General features: G+C 43.9%; 4 protein-coding genes and 1 long non-coding RNA gene across 5 annotated transcripts; 1 reads left to right on the top strand and 4 right to left on the bottom strand.

The window, feature by feature from the left end:
* The first annotated feature begins 386 nt into the window (after positions 1-386).
* Positions 387-1,165, top strand: LOC136199403 (uncharacterized). Its single transcript, XR_010673057.1, has 2 exons — positions 387-991; positions 1,037-1,165. It is a non-coding gene; the product is annotated as an uncharacterized lncRNA (long non-coding RNA).
* A 90-nt stretch (positions 1,166-1,255) lies between these two features.
* LOC136199401 (uncharacterized) lies at positions 1,256-4,059 on the bottom strand. The gene is made up of 10 exons (XM_065989577.1): positions 3,983-4,059; positions 3,304-3,923; positions 3,101-3,252; positions 2,872-3,051; positions 2,668-2,818; positions 2,519-2,619; positions 2,291-2,469; positions 1,914-2,238; positions 1,629-1,863; positions 1,256-1,570 (listed from the first exon to the last, which is right to left on the bottom strand). Exons 2-10 carry the CDS (start codon positions 3,863-3,865, stop codon positions 1,389-1,391), a joined length of 2,067 nt encoding a protein of 688 aa, XP_065845649.1. The 5' UTR covers positions 3,866-3,923; positions 3,983-4,059; the 3' UTR covers positions 1,256-1,388.
* A 370-nt stretch (positions 4,060-4,429) lies between these two features.
* Positions 4,430-9,601, bottom strand: LOC136199399 (RNA polymerase-associated protein CTR9 homolog). Its single transcript, XM_065989574.1, has 29 exons — positions 9,518-9,601; positions 9,375-9,473; positions 9,262-9,325; positions 9,085-9,212; positions 8,983-9,030; positions 8,829-8,918; positions 8,751-8,778; positions 8,607-8,699; positions 8,500-8,560; positions 8,363-8,450; positions 8,203-8,310; positions 8,051-8,158; positions 7,880-7,999; positions 7,711-7,827; positions 7,568-7,657; positions 7,385-7,513; positions 7,150-7,333; positions 6,787-6,875; positions 6,552-6,737; positions 6,351-6,494; positions 6,202-6,294; positions 6,032-6,148; positions 5,834-5,979; positions 5,706-5,777; positions 5,522-5,657; positions 5,326-5,463; positions 5,143-5,279; positions 4,917-5,084; positions 4,430-4,860 (listed from the first exon to the last, which is right to left on the bottom strand). Exons 1-29 carry the CDS (start codon positions 9,575-9,577, stop codon positions 4,590-4,592), a joined length of 3,312 nt encoding a protein of 1,103 aa, XP_065845646.1. The 5' UTR covers positions 9,578-9,601; the 3' UTR covers positions 4,430-4,589.
* A 5-nt stretch (positions 9,602-9,606) lies between these two features.
* Positions 9,607-12,247, bottom strand: LOC136196699 (mitochondrial disaggregase-like). Its single transcript, XM_065986305.1, has 17 exons — positions 12,170-12,247; positions 12,025-12,131; positions 11,886-11,972; positions 11,774-11,835; positions 11,592-11,720; positions 11,446-11,546; positions 11,281-11,395; positions 11,104-11,181; positions 10,985-11,040; positions 10,876-10,920; positions 10,719-10,818; positions 10,602-10,663; positions 10,397-10,553; positions 10,269-10,342; positions 10,084-10,203; positions 9,919-10,023; positions 9,607-9,856 (listed from the first exon to the last, which is right to left on the bottom strand). Exons 1-17 carry the CDS (start codon positions 12,245-12,247, stop codon positions 9,662-9,664), a joined length of 1,671 nt encoding a protein of 556 aa, XP_065842377.1. The 3' UTR covers positions 9,607-9,661.
* Positions 12,248-12,846: 599 nt separating this feature from the next.
* Positions 12,847-15,562, bottom strand: LOC136199398 (mitochondrial disaggregase-like). The gene is made up of 17 exons (XM_065989573.1): positions 15,362-15,562; positions 15,253-15,313; positions 15,112-15,198; positions 14,957-15,060; positions 14,780-14,908; positions 14,633-14,733; positions 14,468-14,582; positions 14,328-14,405; positions 14,223-14,278; positions 14,124-14,168; positions 13,961-14,068; positions 13,854-13,907; positions 13,641-13,797; positions 13,513-13,586; positions 13,328-13,447; positions 13,164-13,268; positions 12,847-13,099 (listed from the first exon to the last, which is right to left on the bottom strand). Exons 1-17 carry the CDS (start codon positions 15,528-15,530, stop codon positions 12,917-12,919), a joined length of 1,746 nt encoding a protein of 581 aa, XP_065845645.1. The 5' UTR covers positions 15,531-15,562; the 3' UTR covers positions 12,847-12,916.
* Positions 15,563-16,916: the final 1,354 nt, after the last annotated feature.

Raw genomic sequence — 16,916 nt, 5'->3', positions numbered from 1 at the left:
GATCACGTGTTTGTTTCTCGATGTCCGGGCGTTCGACGACAGCATAGGCGAAAAGGCAATCTGCGATAATCGACGCGAAATGTAAGACAAAACCGTGAAGAAGAAGACGGCGACCACGAGGCATTGTACGCCATCTTGAACTCGAAGCGTGAAATCTTGCATCATTTCCTGCCAAAAATAGAAATGCTGACTACGATGTAATCCCTGGTATTGAAAATTCGCACCTAATCGAAAGAGCCAACGAGAGCGCTAGATAAGACCCACGTGATCGCAACAAACCAATGAACGCGCTGGGCGGGGCTTACGGCGTTCAAAAGCGAAGCGCACACAGATTCTCCTTCAGTTGCGGCTTAGGGTGGGTGCGGCGCGGAACAATCTGCGTCTCATCCTTGACGGACTGGCTCGGGAGCTTTGACAAAAGGCAGTCTGGATCGTCGGATCAGCGTGGCCCACGGATTAATCCCGTGCCGGAGCCTCTAAGCAGGGCGATGGGGGGCTTCGGCCTCGGTTCACGCACTGAGCATAAAGATCGCTTATATGTCTTATTGTTGCCAAACGAGCACGGCCTGCGTTAGGCAGAGTGGGCACGGCTCGGAGGGGGTGTCGCAAGCGGTCTGGTTGCCGGCACTTATCTCACCAACTGGCACGATTAGATTGCGGATGATCTGGCTCAGGAGAATTCGATCTGGGCATTGCACGTCCTTTCCTGTCGACTCCTACAAACTGTGGTCAGCCGCTCTCCACTCCTCAAGCCCCGGTTCTTCTCATTTCCACATACCGAAGGGTTTGATACCAGCGCGCCGGGGATTCGGTATAAGGGGCCGTTTCTAGCGTCCAGGCGGGTACTGGTGGGGTGGCCTATGAGGTCGCAACTCGCCCTCACTTTTTGGAAGGGAGTCATCGCTTTGCGAAGACTTCCCTGGGCTACGAAGCGTCCGAACCTCCACGCGGTGTAGCCTGGGTTGCGCTAATACGGACGCATTACAAAAAGGTACGTACAACGATTATTTGACAGTAACTAATACCATTTTTTTAGGTCGCGCGCCGAAGAAAAATGATGGACGAAGACAAAAGGAGAGAAGAAAGGCCATGGGACACGTTAGATTTTCGGCAGAATGATTTTTGTACTGCATGCATCTGTGGAAATAAAATATGAGCAAATTGAGCGTGTGGCCGTCGTGTATATCTGCCCTTCACGTCCTTCAGTCTCTCTTTCTGCCGTCCATCGATCTGTTTCAGCGAGAGTCGGTTGCACTACAGAGAAATTAATCTAGGAGATGCTACATCAATTACAAAAGTACAAATATTCATAAAAACGTAGGGTTAATCCAAAACTGAAGTGAAAGACTATGTCATAGGGGGAAAGGGTACAAGCTATGCTTCTCAATTCAATCAGATTCGTTTTCGGTTAGCGTGAGTATGATGTCGTCGAACATTGGTCGATTCTGGGGATCGAATTGTGTGCATTTCGTCATGAGATCGTCGAAGAACGGCGGAACATTGAGTGCTTCGCCTTCAGGAAGTTTCTCTCCAGTTCTGACAAGATAGCGAATAGTATCTCTATCAGTACCTAAAGGTAAATAACTACAGTAGTACGCAAGGCCAATAAATGATAAGAATCAATTGACCTTGATAGGGATGCGTCCTTTCTCGTATTTCCCAGAGCAAAACTCCGTAGCTATAGACGTCAGATTTTTTCGCCAAAACTTTTCTCACGACCTCGTCGTCTCCGGCGCCGTACGGACGACGGGAATATCGCTCCGGAGCAACGTGAGTGACTGTGCCAGACGGAGCGGAATCCGTTTGCCGAACTACTGTAATCGAGCTGACGCCAGACATTTTTGAAAGTCCAAAATCGGCAACCTGAGAATATTATTGACTAAATTATTATTCTTATTTGATTTTTAATCTACCTTGCAAATAAATTGATCTTCTCTTTCGTCTGGAATGCGCTCAACCAAGACGTTCTCCGCTTTCAAATCGTAGTGAATGACTGGTGGATGATTTCCGTGGAGATGAAGCATCCCCTTAGCAATTTGCTTCGCAAAAGTGACTCGCGTTTCCCACTTCTCAATCGCTTCTTCGTCTGACTTGAGAAGACAAGACAGATCTCCTCCGCTCACGAACTCTGTTACGAGGGCGTGGAATCTGTGAGCAGTGCAAACGCCGATCAGACGAACAATGAACGGATTTGGTTCAATTCGGAGTAGCACAGATGCCTCCTTCTTGAACAATTCCCTGCGAAATAAAAACAATATCCCATCAGAAAAACTCGGTATCAGCTAAACACCTTTCTGATTTTCTTCGTATATCGGCAAAAACTTTGACGGCGACGGTGATCTCTTTTCCGTCTTTCTTCAGCGTCGCTTTGAATACATCGCCAAAGCTTCCTTCGCCAATGCAATCGTCGTCCTCATCATAGACGAGATCCTGTCGGTCAATTTGAAGAGACGGATCCGAAAGTGGTTCCTAAATCAATTGTGCTAATAACCCGCGGCTTGCACACATAATTAAAGACCTCGGTCATCTTCTGCGCATGCTCGTCGGATTTTGAAATTTCGTGTTCGATCGGTTCGCTCAAATTGTGACGGAGGAGTTTCTCGCCAACACTTTTTAAATCTATGCAATCAATAAAATTAGGCTGAAAATATTATAAAAATTATTTACCATATTTCAAAATGTCTAAAAACGCTCCTGGTTTTCTCTCGGCATAATTATAGGGTGATCCTCCATATCGCAGAATAAAGAGAAGACCTCTTCTAACAATAGAGCAGACTGATTGGCGCCCTGTTGGAATGGGCTCATCTGATATTGAGATCTGTCAAATGAACTTTGTCATCGTAGAATGTGATATGAAAATATTTCAATTACCTTTTTGCACTTTTGGGAGTCAATTAGAATCATTTGGGCCAGAGACACAGGAAACCCGTCTTTCCCATATCCCCACAAGAGAAAAGCAACTGGCCCCCCTAATGTGGGAATATCAACAACAACCGTCGAATGGAGGAATCGAGGAATGACATGATCATCCAATTTCATTTCAATCCACTCCTACGCAAATAAATCACATTAATTAATTAATAAAAACCTATCTCATTACCAGTGAACTGAATATGAACAGAAAAGCATCATTCAACAGTCGTTCAGGACCACCGCTAATGAGAATGGCTCGATTGATATCAACTTTAGTGAAGGAATGTGCGGATCGAGGATGTGGTTTTTTTCCTGTGCATTGAGCTGGAATCCAATTCCCTTCAAACAAATGTCTACATTCAATTCAAATTAATTTTACACGTCACTCACTCTTTTGGATGCAAAACAACCAAACTTCATTGTTCCACCCCTCTTCAGGATATTTTGAATGAGGAATGAATTGAGATCCGTCTGGTATTGGCGAAACAATCTTTGTTCCTAATCCGCCCATCATGACGAGTTGTTCGTCTCCTTTCTTCCCTAACACGCACATTCCATGTCCCGATCTCCCGCTGGGCGTTGATTGGTCATTGGAATGAATTCGTTGCCATTCCAACGTCGATCCATCCAATTTGTGAACATCGTTCAAATAGACATCACGGCCCTGATCAGACGAGAAGTAGACACCACCAAATTGATAAATGTCCTGATTTTGGACGACACCGATTCGTGCGTCGAGACATGGATGAGGAAGGTCGGATTGGCTGTTGGATGTTGCTCGTCGTTCATTCCATTGACTTGTCAACAGATTGAAGCACTCCATCACATCCTGAGAACACAAGTAAAGATCTCCCGTCGATTCTCTCACCGCTCCTCCTCCCCACACAAGCATTTCATCATTGATCACGGCGGCAACGTGTCCATATCGAGATGACGGACACGCGAATGACATTTTCGAAGAGGAGAAACGGTTCGAGAGAATCGAATCGAGCGCTTCGATCAAAACGAGTCTAAAACAAAGGAAAATCACAATCGATCAAACAAAATCGATTGTTGGCATGGCAACGACCTTTGCAAGACGACTCAATCGCGCAGGCGACGACGAAAACGGCTCAAAAACGACAATTACGATGAGAGCGAAATCCCGTATTCATTCTTAGACCACCCACACAAACAGATTAATTTACATTATTAATTAGTATCTAGTCTTCCAACAATACCTAATCACGTTCTATAAAATGACCGGAAGCAAAGAATTTCACGTCTGGGCCTATCAAGTAACCGCTTCGATTTGAATTATGCATTTCGTCCAATAACTTCAATTCGAGCGTTTCAAATGACGGCCGGATACTGTGAACGACAGTTCCAGCACTGTTCCATCAGGAGGCAAAGGTAAGTATTGGACGTTCGTTTTACGCGATTCGTCAAAGAAAATCGCTCGTATTAGCCTCGTAACTGAAATCGAGGCCCGCGCTTTCGTTTTGAGACCTAGAGGAGGCTTCGAAAAGGCAGCAGGACCGGTAAGAACATCAGCAAAGACGAAATCTAGCTAAACCAAGAGTTGTACACATAGGGAAAAGAGAAAAGTCGAAGCACGTGTACTGCGCTCACACACAACACGTGTACAGTTAGTCAAACGCAGTATGTTGTGTGTGTAGTCTAGCCTAGCCTCTCACTTACTCACTGTCGCTCTGCTTCGTTGCTACGTCCCCGTCCCCGTCTCCGTCTCGTGGCTCCGTGACATCTTTCTCTTCCGTCTCAGCGGCTTCTTCATCGGAGTCATCATCATCTGATTTGTCATCGTTACCCTCAGCTGCCTTATCTTCGTCTTCATCATCTTCTTCATCCTCCTCCTCACTCTCGTCTTCTTCTACGTCTTTTTGTTCTTCATTTTCCTCCCCCGATTTCTCTTCGTGTTCCTCCGAGTCGCCGCCGCCACCGCCGTCGCTAAAACACATTACAGATCGCCTTGTCTATCTCTCTCTCGCGAGATGACTCCTCACTCTATAACAAGTTTCTCGCCCTCCTTCTCATCGTTGTCCGAACTTTCATCGGAGCTTATAACAGCCTTAGAAATCTCTTTCCTCTTTCTTCCTCTTTTGCGACCCCGTTTGGAAGACGAATCGCCTTCGCCGGATGTAGCAGCGGAAGCAGCTTTGGGTTTTCTGCCTCTGTCATTGAAACAAATCTATAATTGCACTTGAAGGCTATTCCTTCATTTCAACTTGCCTTTTTTTCTTTGTAACCCCCTTTTCGTCACCAGAAACTGGCTCTTTTCGTTTTCTCCTTTTCTTAGCCGGTGCTTCCACCTCTCCTTCTTCTCCTCCTTCGCCTTCGCTGTACACATCTCCAGACTGTTTTGGTTTCTACAGAAAAGTTTGGTTTTGGAACCGTTTTTCTTTCTTTCCTTACCCTTCCGCGTTTCTTTGGTTCCTTGGACTCAAACATCTCTTCTGAAAACTCCAGAAGATTTTTCGTTCGTTTGATAAACTCTTCACGCTGTTCTTCTCTCTGTTGAAGTTCTTTTATCTTCATTTGTTCTCTCTCCGCCTTATTAGAAGACAAAACTAGAGATTTTTCTTTTTAATATGTGAATTTCTCGCTGTACTTTTTCCTCCTCTTGTTTCTTCCTAAGAGCTTCTCTTTCCCTCTGTTGCTTCTGTCTCATTGCCTTGTCCTCTTCATCCATTTTTCTTGCTCTTGCCAAATGATGCTTAGCCTGACTGAGAAGATCCGAGCAAGCCCTGCGCAAAAAACATTAATTAAAAATCAATTAAATCCATATGATTTACTTTGCTTCGTGATAAGCTAAAACCAAATCAAATTTGGTCTTGTCTCCGTGTTTGCTCAAATAGTTGAAGTATCTGAAAATTAGCGCAATTTTCTAACTACGTATTCTATTACAATTGGCTTAGTTTACTTGAGAGACATTTCTAAATCTTTGACCGCCTTTGTGACGTCTCTCAGACCGCTTCGCGTGTCTTTCAACGTCGCCGTGGCGAGACGTTGCATCACCAAAGAGAGATTGAAAAGAAGGAGAGAATCCTGAGGTACAATACGTCGAGCCTGTCCATATAAAAAATAAACAAAAATAGACGTCACAATTCTTCTACTCTACTTTAACAAGGACGATTTTGCTCTGCTGTAATTTTCCAGATTTGAAATAGGCTCTAGCTAAATAGAGCATAACGTCCGTATTTTTCCAACTGTAGAATTTCGCCAGTGCATTTCCGTACTAGGAATTTTACTCGTTTTTTTTGTCCCACAAATCCTAACTAGTGTACTGACCATTTGAATAGCACTAGCATACTGCTGTTGCTCAACGTAAATGTGAGCTAAATTGAGCCAAACGTCGGGAATCTCGGCTGTAGCTTCGCGAACCTTTTGATTAATTAAAACGTCATATAATCCTAGTCATTGACGTATACTGTTTTTACTTGAGCCGTTATGTCTCTCGCTTCGCGATAGTATCCCTTGTGAGCCAAGACGGCTCCAACGCCGTTTGCAGCGTAGAGATTGCGAGTGTCCGCTTTAAGGACTTGTTTGTAGAGATCTAGAGCGCGATCCTGATGCCGTCTCTCCTACGATAAACATCATTTTTTATATAACTTATGATTCCGGATGTTGGCCGGTGGTACTTTGGCTTTGTCTCTCATTGGTTGGTGGAGCGTCTGAAGCCAAATGTTGCCCAGGGCGATGAGCGCGTACGGATCGCGAGCCGTCGCTTTTTGCTTCAAAATTCGATCAAATTTCTTCTGCGCCGGACCCCATTCTTCTTTTGCTAAGTGAAGGTTGCCAATCAATGTCCACACGTCGGGATTGTCCTATTAGGGATTGGAAATTGTGCGAAACGAGTGAATTGATCTATGTTACCTGATCGATTTGGAGTGCTTCGTGAAACCAATCGGATGCCTCGTAGATCTGCTCTCGATCTCTTGCCATGCATCCAAGACGAAGATAGCCTACACACACAGACACACGTGTAGTACTGTACCCCTATACATGTATATACAGCCGCTTCATAAGCAAGCGCAACGTAACGTAAGCTAAGAGCTCTCCCTCCTTGATTGGTTGCCCGCCTTTGTGACATCACTCTCCTGACCATATTTGGAAAGTGACGCGTTACGTACGGTCAATGATGTCACAAAGGCAAGTGACCAATCAAGAGAAGAGTTCTTACGTTGCGCGTCGCTTCTGTGAAAGCGGTCCTATCTCTCTCTCTCATGAATGACATACAGTCTATATAGTTTGGATGTTGTCGAAGAATGTTCTTGTATAGGACTTCAGCTCTGTCGTGCTCGCGAAAGTCCTCGTGAAGACGAGCCATGTTGTACATTATAGTAATCAAAATGCCATGATAGTACGTCTCGTCTCGTTTGCTCTCGGCTTTCGCTTGCTCAAGAGCCATTTTGTAGTGTTGCTAAATATATCTACGTAGTATGTAAAGATAAGAAGAATCCCTCCCTCTAACCTCTGCTTCATCGAGATGTTGCAGTTCAGCAAAACACGTGCCCAAATTATTGAGAATTTCCGGCGGGACGTTGACCTTGACTTTGCTCTTGAGAAGCGTTGCAACAGTTTGATAGACGTCAAGGGCGCCCTAGAATGAATGACGTCACACGCACGCACGTGCCAAAATCGTTTGATATATCACCTGAATATCGCATTGATCCAATACGCCGGCTAATTCAATCCACGCTTCGACGTCATCAGGGAATTGCTCGGTTACTTGGCGGAGATATTCCTATATTTATTATGAGTGTATTAGATACTAGTATGAGATCCTAATTTTTCTACTTTCGCTTTGTTTTGTTTGTCTGCGTCTGAACTGGTTGCATATAAAGATCCTAGGATTTTCATCGTTTCATAATTTCCCGGCTGACATTTGAGAACTTTTTCGAAGCAGATTACAGCCTAGAATAAAGCGTTTCTCTCTAAGAGGAGTAACGTCTATGTAATTCCCTACATTGTCGGAATCTTTTCTGTGTATGTACATCTGACCGAGTCCAAATTGGGGAAGAATAAACGTTGGAGAGGCAAACTGGGCTGCCTGATAATAATACTGAAACGCTTGATCAAAATCTCCCTGAGAAAAAGATTTGATATTATTCATTCATTTTTTTCGCTTTGCTCTCACCTGAACGTGAAACGCTCTCGCTAGTTGATAGCAACTTTCCGCTTGCATGTGCTCGTTATCGCTATTGTGAAAAGCGTGTAGCGCCAAATGTTGCAATTTTGTGTAGTCCTGGCAACAGAAGAATGATTGTTTATTGGAGTTTTTTCTGTTACCTTCTTGAAGAAAAAGTGATCTGCCAGATGATTGAGTACCATAGGGTTTGAGGGATCAATTGAATAGGCTTTCGATAGCAATTGAACGCCTTTTTTAATAGAATCAGTCTAAAAAATATTAATCATAAGTATAGCCGAAATTCGGAAAATTGGAACTAGCCTCCTTTTCATTGAATTCGATAATGGCTAAGCCTACTAAAGCCGGAACGTTTCGGGGATCAAGTGAAATAGTTCGTTCAAAAGCCATTCTAAATATTTACGTAAATGTAGAGAAAAAAAAAATTTTTTTCTTCTTACCTCGCTTTTTCCATGTTGCCAAGTTTAAAAAAGCAATAGCCCATAGCCATTCGAACGCCAGCTAAACGATTTATAGTCATAACGCGCTTCTTTCCCATTTTTTTTACCTGGACAAGATCTGGGCCGTTCTTTCAACGCTTTTTTGTATAGAGCCAGGGCTCCCTTGTAGTCCTTTTTGTTATATGCAATGCACGCTTTGCCTTAGACATTTTCGTAGCTGAATTCGAAAAAGAAGAATGAGGTGAATTTACCTAAGATAGCTGGAATGCAATCCATATCCTAGAGGAGGAGTGATTATTGATTAATTTCTATTTAATTATTTTTATTACCTGATTGTAGACGAATGTAAATTGAGCGTCAGCCTGATCCATTTTGTCTCCTTCGAGAAGGCAGAAGTAGGCCCGACCTAAGACGTGTCTCTAAACGCGAATTATCAAAAAAAATAAGAAAGAGAAAAGTGTAGGGTTAGAGGAAGTTACGTACTTGATCATACATAATGATTTTATCAGCCAAAGTGTAAAGAATCGTCGCCTAATTAAATTAGGGAAGGGGTGTTTTTAGGAAACGTATGTTTTTCTACTCTACTTGAGTGAGATGCTCTTTTTTCGCCTCTTTATTCTTTTCCTGACGGGATAATTGAACGTAGTAGGCTGCAAGTGTATCCAATGCAATCATCTGATCCCCTTCGTGTCCATCGTAAGCAACATCCGCGTCTAAACAATTCCATCCAGAGATTAATAAATTAAAACGTCTTTTTCTCACCGTTTCGAGACGATTCTAATAGTCGCACGAAATCGGCGTCATGACCTTGCTTATAGTAGTGTTGCTGCAGTGTAGAGATATAATAGGAGAAGTAAAAGAGTGTGGAAACGTACAGCGAGCTTGAGCCAGACGTTGAGCGGCGCTCGTTCGTTTTTTAGAATTTCCAGAACCTCTTCGCCGTCCGGAAGGCGATCGAGGTCGAGTTCGATCACCTAGATGTCGTAAGAAGATGTGCTTTGATCGGCGAGACACTTACTTCGTCTCCATCTCGCAGGGGAATCTCGATTGCCGAGCCTTTTCCTTCGTCGACCTCCATTGGACATCCGGGAGTGCGAATTACACATTTCTAACTCATCATCATCATTATCGTCATAGTCTAATAATTAAACAAATAAACAAACTACTTCTTTTGCGTGATTTCGACGGGCTTTTGACCGGGTCGAGTCACGCGTATACGAATGAGTCGATCGTTCCCGGAAACGGTCTCCACAGAATCCTCCTCAGAATCGTCCACGTGAATGACAAGTTCACTTCCGGCTTGGATGAGACTGTTTTCGTGAGCCAATGCAAGCTGGTTGATTACACGTCGTTCTACCTAAAAACACGAAGACAATACATTGTAGCGATTTTTTTCTTCACATGACGTATTAGACACACTTCGTGTTTTATACTTCGAGCACCATAATGTATATCGTAGCCCTCCGAGAGAACGTCAACAACGGCGCTATCCCAAGATAAGGAGACGCTATGTTTATCGTGAGCCTTATATGTAGACATATGAGCTGAAGAACAACATACCCTATGTATGTCCATATAGCTTACTCTCTTTGCCCACCACTGGAGTTCCTTATTCACGAGTTCTCTCAGTTCGCTCTTTGAAAACGGAAGAAAATAGACGATCTCATTAATTCGACCCAGAAACTCGTTTCGAAGGAAGTGTCGCTGACAAAAAAATCCCACGTACGTCATTGCGGAAATAGTCAGTCAGTCAGTCAAGTCAGTCTCACTTTCAAGATTGGCTGAACGACGGTATCTCGGAAAGTTCTAGAAAGACTCACACTTTCTCCAAAATCTCGTTGAACTGAGAACGAACGCAAATCGAATCAAACTTCAAAAACACGGGACGGAAACGTACCCGGATTCTGCTGTCGAAGTTCTTTGAAAGCTTTTTCCGCGTCCTTTCTCAGTTGAACCGCGTGACTGGCGATTTCGCCACTAGCCAAGTTTGACGTCATCACGAAAATGGCGTCTTTGCACTCGATCGTCTTTCCTTGTCCATCAGTTAGACGTCCCTAGAAAAAACACGTGATCAGAGGGAGGGGGGATGAATGATGACCTACTTCGTCAAATAATTGAAGCATGACTGTTAAAACGTCGGGATGGGCTTTCTCTACCTTTTGAACGCGTTCAATAAAGCGGAGGGGGAGAGGGGTATTTTTAAAGTCTACTTCATCGAAAAAGGACGGCGGCATTTGGACACTCTTTGAGCTGTTTCGTCAGCTGTCCGCCTTGATCGTAGCCCACGTAGCCGGGAGGAGAACCTATCAACTTTGCCACCTTACGAGAGCGCAAACGCTATATGTAAATGCACGCGGAAATGAGATGCTATTCTACTTCGTGCTTCTGTTGATACTCGGACATATCTAAACGAATGAAACCCTACGAGAGGTTGAAAAGATACGACATAATACAACGCCCCTAATAAAGGCTCATGACGGATGACCTTTCTCGATTCTTGGTGAATGTATTTGGCAAGTTGCTTAGCCAATTCCGTTTTACCTGTGGCAAAGACGTTTGTGAAGACGTTTGTGAAGAAGACCTCAAAACATACAGTAGGTGTACCTATTCCGGATGATCCGAGGAAGAGAAAGACGAGTGGACGATCTTCGTCTTGCCATCCGTTCTCTTTCCGTCTCACCGCTAAAAAATTCCACACGTAGTAAATTCTCTCTCTCTCTCTCTCTCTCTCTCTCTCTCTCTCTCTCTCTCTCTCTCTCTCTCTGTAACGTTTTTACTTACTTGCTCCCACGGTTGTGATTGCTCCCTCTTGACCAACAAGGCGTTGACGAATCCGAGCTTCAAGGGGGAAACGTTTTCGTTCTTCCAACTCCCTTTTCTTTTTCCTGCTTTCATACTAAAAAATGACTCTTCCCCTCCCCCTCACTAAAACATGCTATAAAAAACCTGTTCTGTAGCTGATTCTAACAACGAAGTGAGGAGAGGATTGCCCTGTGCGAAGTATAAAGAACTGCGTCCCTGAGAATCTCGTTTCTTTGGATTGGCACCTAAGTGAACCTAATTCGTTTTAAAATTCAGTCCATTTCGCGTACCGGCATTTAGAAGGAGTTTGATTATCTCTACATTTTCTAGAATTAGGGCGTAGTGCAGAGGAGTGAGACCTAGAAACTCCTCGAGAGAAAATTCATCCAAAAATCCACCTTCTCTCATTTCAAAAAAAACTAAAAGAAAAAATTCCACTAAAGCTACAAGGTCCACCGTGTTAGTAGCGCACCTAATTTATATGGAATTTCAGTGTCAACGTCAGCTCCAGCGTCAAGAAGAACTTTCACGACTCTAGGATCGATATACACAATATTCGTTCTATTTCGAATTAGCTCACTCACTCGATTTGATCATTTATGACGGCAACGTGAAGAGTGCTCCATCCAAGCTCGTGGGTTGAATTCACGTCAATTCCTTTTCCAATAATGCTGTACAACTCCTTATCCTTCGTATTCGCCATTTTTCTTTTTTTTTTATTACCGTTTTGTCTTTTCGGCGTCGCCACTCCGGCCCGTGTGCAGCAGGTCACGAATCTTATAATCTGAGTATATCGTGAGGGTAGAATGTCTAATGGAAGCCAATGGGAGCTAGCGTAAGTCTTCCGATTCCTTTGAATTTCGAGTACTGCGACAGTTTTTCTGCTAGGTCTAGCAATTTTGCACGAAAGCGAGTGGTGATAGCGTATATCTATGTGATAGAGCATAAGGCGATGGTCAGGCCTTCATGCACTCGTCTCGTTACTGGTCGAAGCTGTCGTAAAGAGCGTCTCACGACCAACGTAGACCTGAAAAAAGTTGTCGGTTTAGTGAAAAAGCGTGCAATTCTTCGCATGGCGATTGCAACACACTGCAACAGTCACTGCAAACGTGCGCTAAGTTGGCACGTGGTGTATCTCCTACGTAATTAGGTATTTACTGTAGTGTCCAGAGCAACAGTACAAGGGTGACTCGAAACTCAAAGTGAATGTTGAATTCCTTTTGTAACTAAGGACCTCGCTTTTCCATGTTGCAATAGCCCATAGCCATGCGAACGCCAGCTAAACGATTTAGAGTCATAACGCGTTTCCTTCCCAGTTTTTTTACCTGGACAAGATCTGGCCCATTCTTTGAACGCTTTTTTGTATAGAGCCAAGGCTCCTTTGTAGTCCTTTTTGTTATATGCAATGCACGCTTTGCCTTGGACATTTTCGTAGCTGAATTCGAAAAAGAAGAATGAGGTGAATTTACCTAAGATAGCTGGAATGCAATCCATGTCCTAGAGGAGTGTTTAATTAAGACGATTGATTAATTTCTATCGAATTACACATTTCGAATTCATCATCATCATTATCGTCATATCGGTAGTCTAATAATTAATTAAACAAATAAACAAACTACTTCTTTTGCGTGATTTCGACGGGCTTTTGACCGGGTCGAGTCACGCGTATTCGAATGAGTCGATCGTTCCCGGAAACGGTCTCCACAGAATCCTCCACGTGAATGACAAGTTCACTTCCGGCTTGGATGAGACTGTTTTCGTGAGCCAATGCAAGCTGGTTGATTACACGTCGTTCTACCTAAAAACACGAAGACAATACATTGTAGCGATTTTTTCTTCTTCACATGACATATTAGACATACTTCATGCTTTATACTTCGAGCACCGTAATGTATATTGTAGCCCTCCGAGAGAACGTCAACAACGGCGCTATCCCAAGATAAGGAGACGCTATGTTTATCGTGAGCCTATATGTAGACATATGAGCTGAAGAACAACATACCCTATGTATGTCCATATAGCTTACTCTCTTTGCCCACCACTGGAGTTCCTTATTCACAAGTTCTCTCAGTTCGCTCTTTGAAAACGGAAGAAAATAGACGATCTCATTAATTCGACCCAGAAACTCGTTTCGAAGGAAGTGTCGCTGACAAAAAAATCCCACGTACGTCATTGCGGAAATAGTCAGTCAGTCAGTCAAGTCAGTCTCACTTTCAAGATTGGCTGAACGACGGTATCTCGGAAAGTTCTAGAAAGACTCACACTTTCTCCAAAATCTCGTTGAACTGAGAACGAACGCAAATCGAATCAAACTTCAAAAACACGGGACGGAAACGTACCCGGATTCTGCTGTCGAAGTTCTTTGAAAGCTTTTTCCGCGTCCTTTCTCAGTTGAACCGCGTGACTGGCGATTTCGCCACTAGCCAAGTTTGACGTCATCACGAAAATGGCGTCTTTGCACTCGATCGTCTTTCCTTGTCCATCAGTTAGACGTCCCTAGAAAAAACACGTGATTGGAGAGGGGAAATGACGCTTAGAAGTCTTGAACCTACTTCGTCAAATAATTGAAGCATGACTGTTAAAACGTCGGGATGAGCTTTTTCTACCTTTTGAACGCGTTCACACAAACGTGAGGGGGAGGGGGTATTTTAAAGCCTACTTCATCGAAAAGGACGACGGCATTTGGACACTCTTTGAGCTGTTTTGTCAGCTGTCCGCCTTGATCGTGGCCCACGTAGCCGGGAGGAGAACCTATCAACTTTGCCACCTTACGAGAGCAAACACTATATGTAAATGCATGCGGAAATGAGATGCTATTCTACTTCGTGCTTCTGTTGATACTCGGACATATCTAAACGAATGAAACCCTACGAGAGGTTGAAAAAGATACGACGTAATACAACGCCCTTATGACGGATGACCTTTCTCGATTCTTTGTGAATGTATTTGGCGAGTTGCTTAGCCAATTCCGTTTTACCTGTGGCGAAGACGTTTGTGAAGAAGAAGACGTCAAATTACAGGTGTACCTATTCCGGATGATCCGAGGAAGAGAAAGACGAGTGGACGATCTTCATCTTGCCATCCGTTCTCCTTCCGTCTTACCGCTAAAAAATTCCACGCGCGTGACGTCGTCTTTTTTCTTTTCTTATACGACGTTTTTACTTACTTGCTCCCACGGTTGTGATTGCTCCCTCTTGACCAACAAGGCGTTGACGAATTCGAGCTTCAAGGGGAAAACGTTTTCGTTCTTCCAACTCCCTTTTCTTTTTCATGCTTTCATACTAAAAAAGGACTCTTTCCCCCCCTCACTAAAACATGCTATAAAAAGAACCTGATCTGCAGCTGATTCCAGCAACGAAGTGAGGAGAGGATTGTCCTGTGCGAAGTATAAAGAACTGCGTCCCTGAGAATCTCGTTTCTTTGGATTGGCACCTAAGTGAACCTAATTCGTTTTAAAAATTCAGTCCATTTCGCGTACCGGCATTTAGAAGGAGTTTGATCATTTCCACATTGCCTAGAAGTACGGCATAGTGCAGAGGAGTGAATCCTAGAAAATTCGCCTCGGGATGAAGCCGATCCGAAAATTCGCCTTCTCTCCTTCGAAAAACTAAAAGAAAAATTCTACTAAATAATGCTCCACTGTGTAGTAGCGTACCTAATTCATATGGAATTTCCTTGGTTCTTGCCATTCGAACAACAGATGAAAAAGCATCTTCGATATCAACGTCAGCTCCAGCGTCAAGAAGAGCTTTCACGACTCTAGGATCGATATACAAATATTCGCGGTCTATTTCGAATTAGCTCACTCACTCGATTTGATTATTTATGACGGCAACGTGAAGAGTGCTCCATCCAAGCTCGTGGATTGAATTCACGTCGATTCCTTCTCTAATAATGCTGTAGAAACGGCAAAAACTCCTTCGTTTTCGTTATTTTTTTCCCCATTATTACCGTTTTGTCTTTTCGGCGTCGCCACTCCGGCCCGTGCGCAGCAGGTCACGAATCTTATCATCTGAGCATATCGTTAGAAGGTAGAATGTCTAATGTAAGCCAATGGGACCGGTGGTGGAGCATAAGGCGATCGTGAGGCCTCCGGCAATTGCACCAGACACGAATTGCACTCGTCTCGTTCGAATTACTGGTCGAAGTTGTCGTAAAGAGCGTCTCACGACCAACGTAGACCTGAAAAAAGTTGTCGGTTTAGTGAAAAAGCGTGCAATTCTTCGCATGGCGATTGCAACAGTCACTGCAAACGTGCGCTAAGTTGGCATGTGGCGGTGATCTCCTAATTAGGTATTTAGTGTGCAGACAGTACAGTAAGGGTGACTCGAAAGTGAATGTTGAAATCCTTTTGTAACTAAGGACCTAGATCGAATTATTCCCCCAGTCGACAACTGACCTATGAGAAGAAATTGATCAGCTCCTTATCACTGTATATAGTAATGTTACACCGTGACCCTTGTACGTCGGAAGCTAGCACTGAAGTGGATGCAGAGTGCCAAGAGGCTAATGCAAGTGCAGGCGGGGGTATTTTTCCACTGAGTCCGTCCCACAAGTCGGTTGTCAAGTTTTCATTGACGTCGTCTCTCCAACTGACAAACGGAAAGTGAAATCAACGATACTGTTTGTTTACACCCATTCCAACTATACGGCTTCTCGCTTCCGAGTCTTAGGCTCAGGAGAGAACCAGGAGAGCGCGATAAAACACGGAAAATCCGGTCGGACAAGCTGAGCCAGCAGTAAATTCAAATCGAATTTAGCTTACCCCATGACGGGAAAGGGGATTACGCGGTCTTACCCCGGCGGAGTGGGTCGTTTGACTTTCGGATATGACAGAATTGTTGCCGCTGTGAGACCTATATAAACAGCCAGCTCATGGGCAGTAACATATCAAACTCGTTTGCTGTCTCAGTACAAGTACTCATCTGAAGTAAAAGACTAAGAACGTTTGCTATGCAGGTGAGAACATTTGTAATCTTTTTTTCTTACGACGTCTCTGAGTGTATGTCTCTAGCTTTTCACTACTGTCGCTTTCCTTTTATTCGGCTACACTCTATTCATCTCGTCGGTGTCATCAGTTGCTGCAAAAAGCAAAAAATGTCGTCTCCTCAGAACTCACTCTCTCTCTCTCGTTGATCTATCAGAACGTCGTCGACTTCAATCAATCAATGAGCCATCTTCACTCGATAGCGAGACGACTGACCAAGAGCAACGATCTAAATACAGAAAATCGGGAAAATGCTCTGATTCAAATGGCGAGCTCGTCACTCGTGGCAACGCTCACGTGCACGAGGCTTTGCAAAGCGAAGCAGCCTATTGGACGTGCGACGTCAATAACGACCGCATCCCCGTCCACGTGGACATGATCGAATGCAAAACTAGCGACAGAGACTCAGCATGTTCAACTGTTCAATACGAAATGGTCTCGCCACGTTATCTCGAAAGGATTGAAAGGTATGGCTTTTGGAAGCCCATTCAAATCAACGAGCCAATGCTGTTCAAAAATTCAAATGAAACGTACAGCTACGAGAAGCAGAAAGTCAATATAGGTTGCTATTGCGACATTGCAATAGTAATTCCATCTCAGAAAACGAAATTTTTGAAAGTCCGCTCCT

The sequence above is a fragment of the Oscarella lobularis genome, chromosome 1 (genome assembly GCF_947507565.1).
Source record: "Oscarella lobularis chromosome 1, ooOscLobu1.1, whole genome shotgun sequence".
NCBI lineage: Eukaryota > Metazoa > Porifera > Homoscleromorpha > Homosclerophorida > Oscarellidae > Oscarella > Oscarella lobularis.
Note: the sequence above shows the minus strand (reverse complement) of the source record. Positions and strands in the feature narration are given on the sequence as shown.

Bases quoted from the DNA above. Each gene is read 5' to 3' on its own strand.
- LOC136199399 (XM_065989574.1), bottom strand. From the start codon at position 9,577: ATGGAGGTCGACGAAGGAAAAGGCTCGGCAATCGAGATTCCCCTGCGA. The intron at 6,149-6,201 runs GTCAGTACACTA...TAAAATTCCTAG, and splicing joins ATGCTAGTGCTATTCAAATG to TACGGAAATGCACTGGCGAA. The intron at 5,658-5,705 runs GTAAATCATATG...TTTTTTGCGCAG, and splicing joins TTAGCTTATCACGAAGCAAA to GGCTTGCTCGGATCTTCTCA.
- LOC136199401 (XM_065989577.1), bottom strand. From the start codon at position 3,865: ATGTCATTCGCGTGTCCGTCATCTCGATATGGACACGTTGCCGCCGTG. The intron at 3,253-3,303 runs GTGAGTGACGTG...ATTTGTTTGAAG, and splicing joins GTTGTTTTGCATCCAAAAGA to GGAATTGGATTCCAGCTCAA. The intron at 2,239-2,290 runs GTGTTTAGCTGA...TTTATTTCGCAG, and splicing joins ATACGAAGAAAATCAGAAAG to GGAATTGTTCAAGAAGGAGG.
- LOC136196699 (XM_065986305.1), bottom strand. From the start codon at position 12,247: ATGCTCTATCACATAGATATACGCTATCACCACTCGCTTTCGTGCAAA. The intron at 10,664-10,718 runs TTCGATGAAGTA...TTATTGAACGCG, and splicing joins TCCAAATGCCGCCGTCCTTT to TTCAAAAGGTAGAGAAAGCC. The intron at 10,024-10,083 runs GTAAGCTATATG...TCTACATATAAG, and splicing joins TCCAGTGGTGGGCAAAGAGA to GCTCACGATAAACATAGCGT.
- LOC136199398 (XM_065989573.1), bottom strand. From the start codon at position 15,530: ATGCGAAGAATTGCACGCTTTTTCACTAAACCGACAACTTTTTTCAGG. The intron at 14,734-14,779 runs GTACGCGAAATG...AGGTTCACTTAG, and splicing joins CAAACTCCTTCTAAATGCCG to GTGCCAATCCAAAGAAACGA. The intron at 13,798-13,853 runs GTAGGTTCAAGA...TGTTTTTTCTAG, and splicing joins TGCTTCAATTATTTGACGAA to GGACGTCTAACTGATGGACA.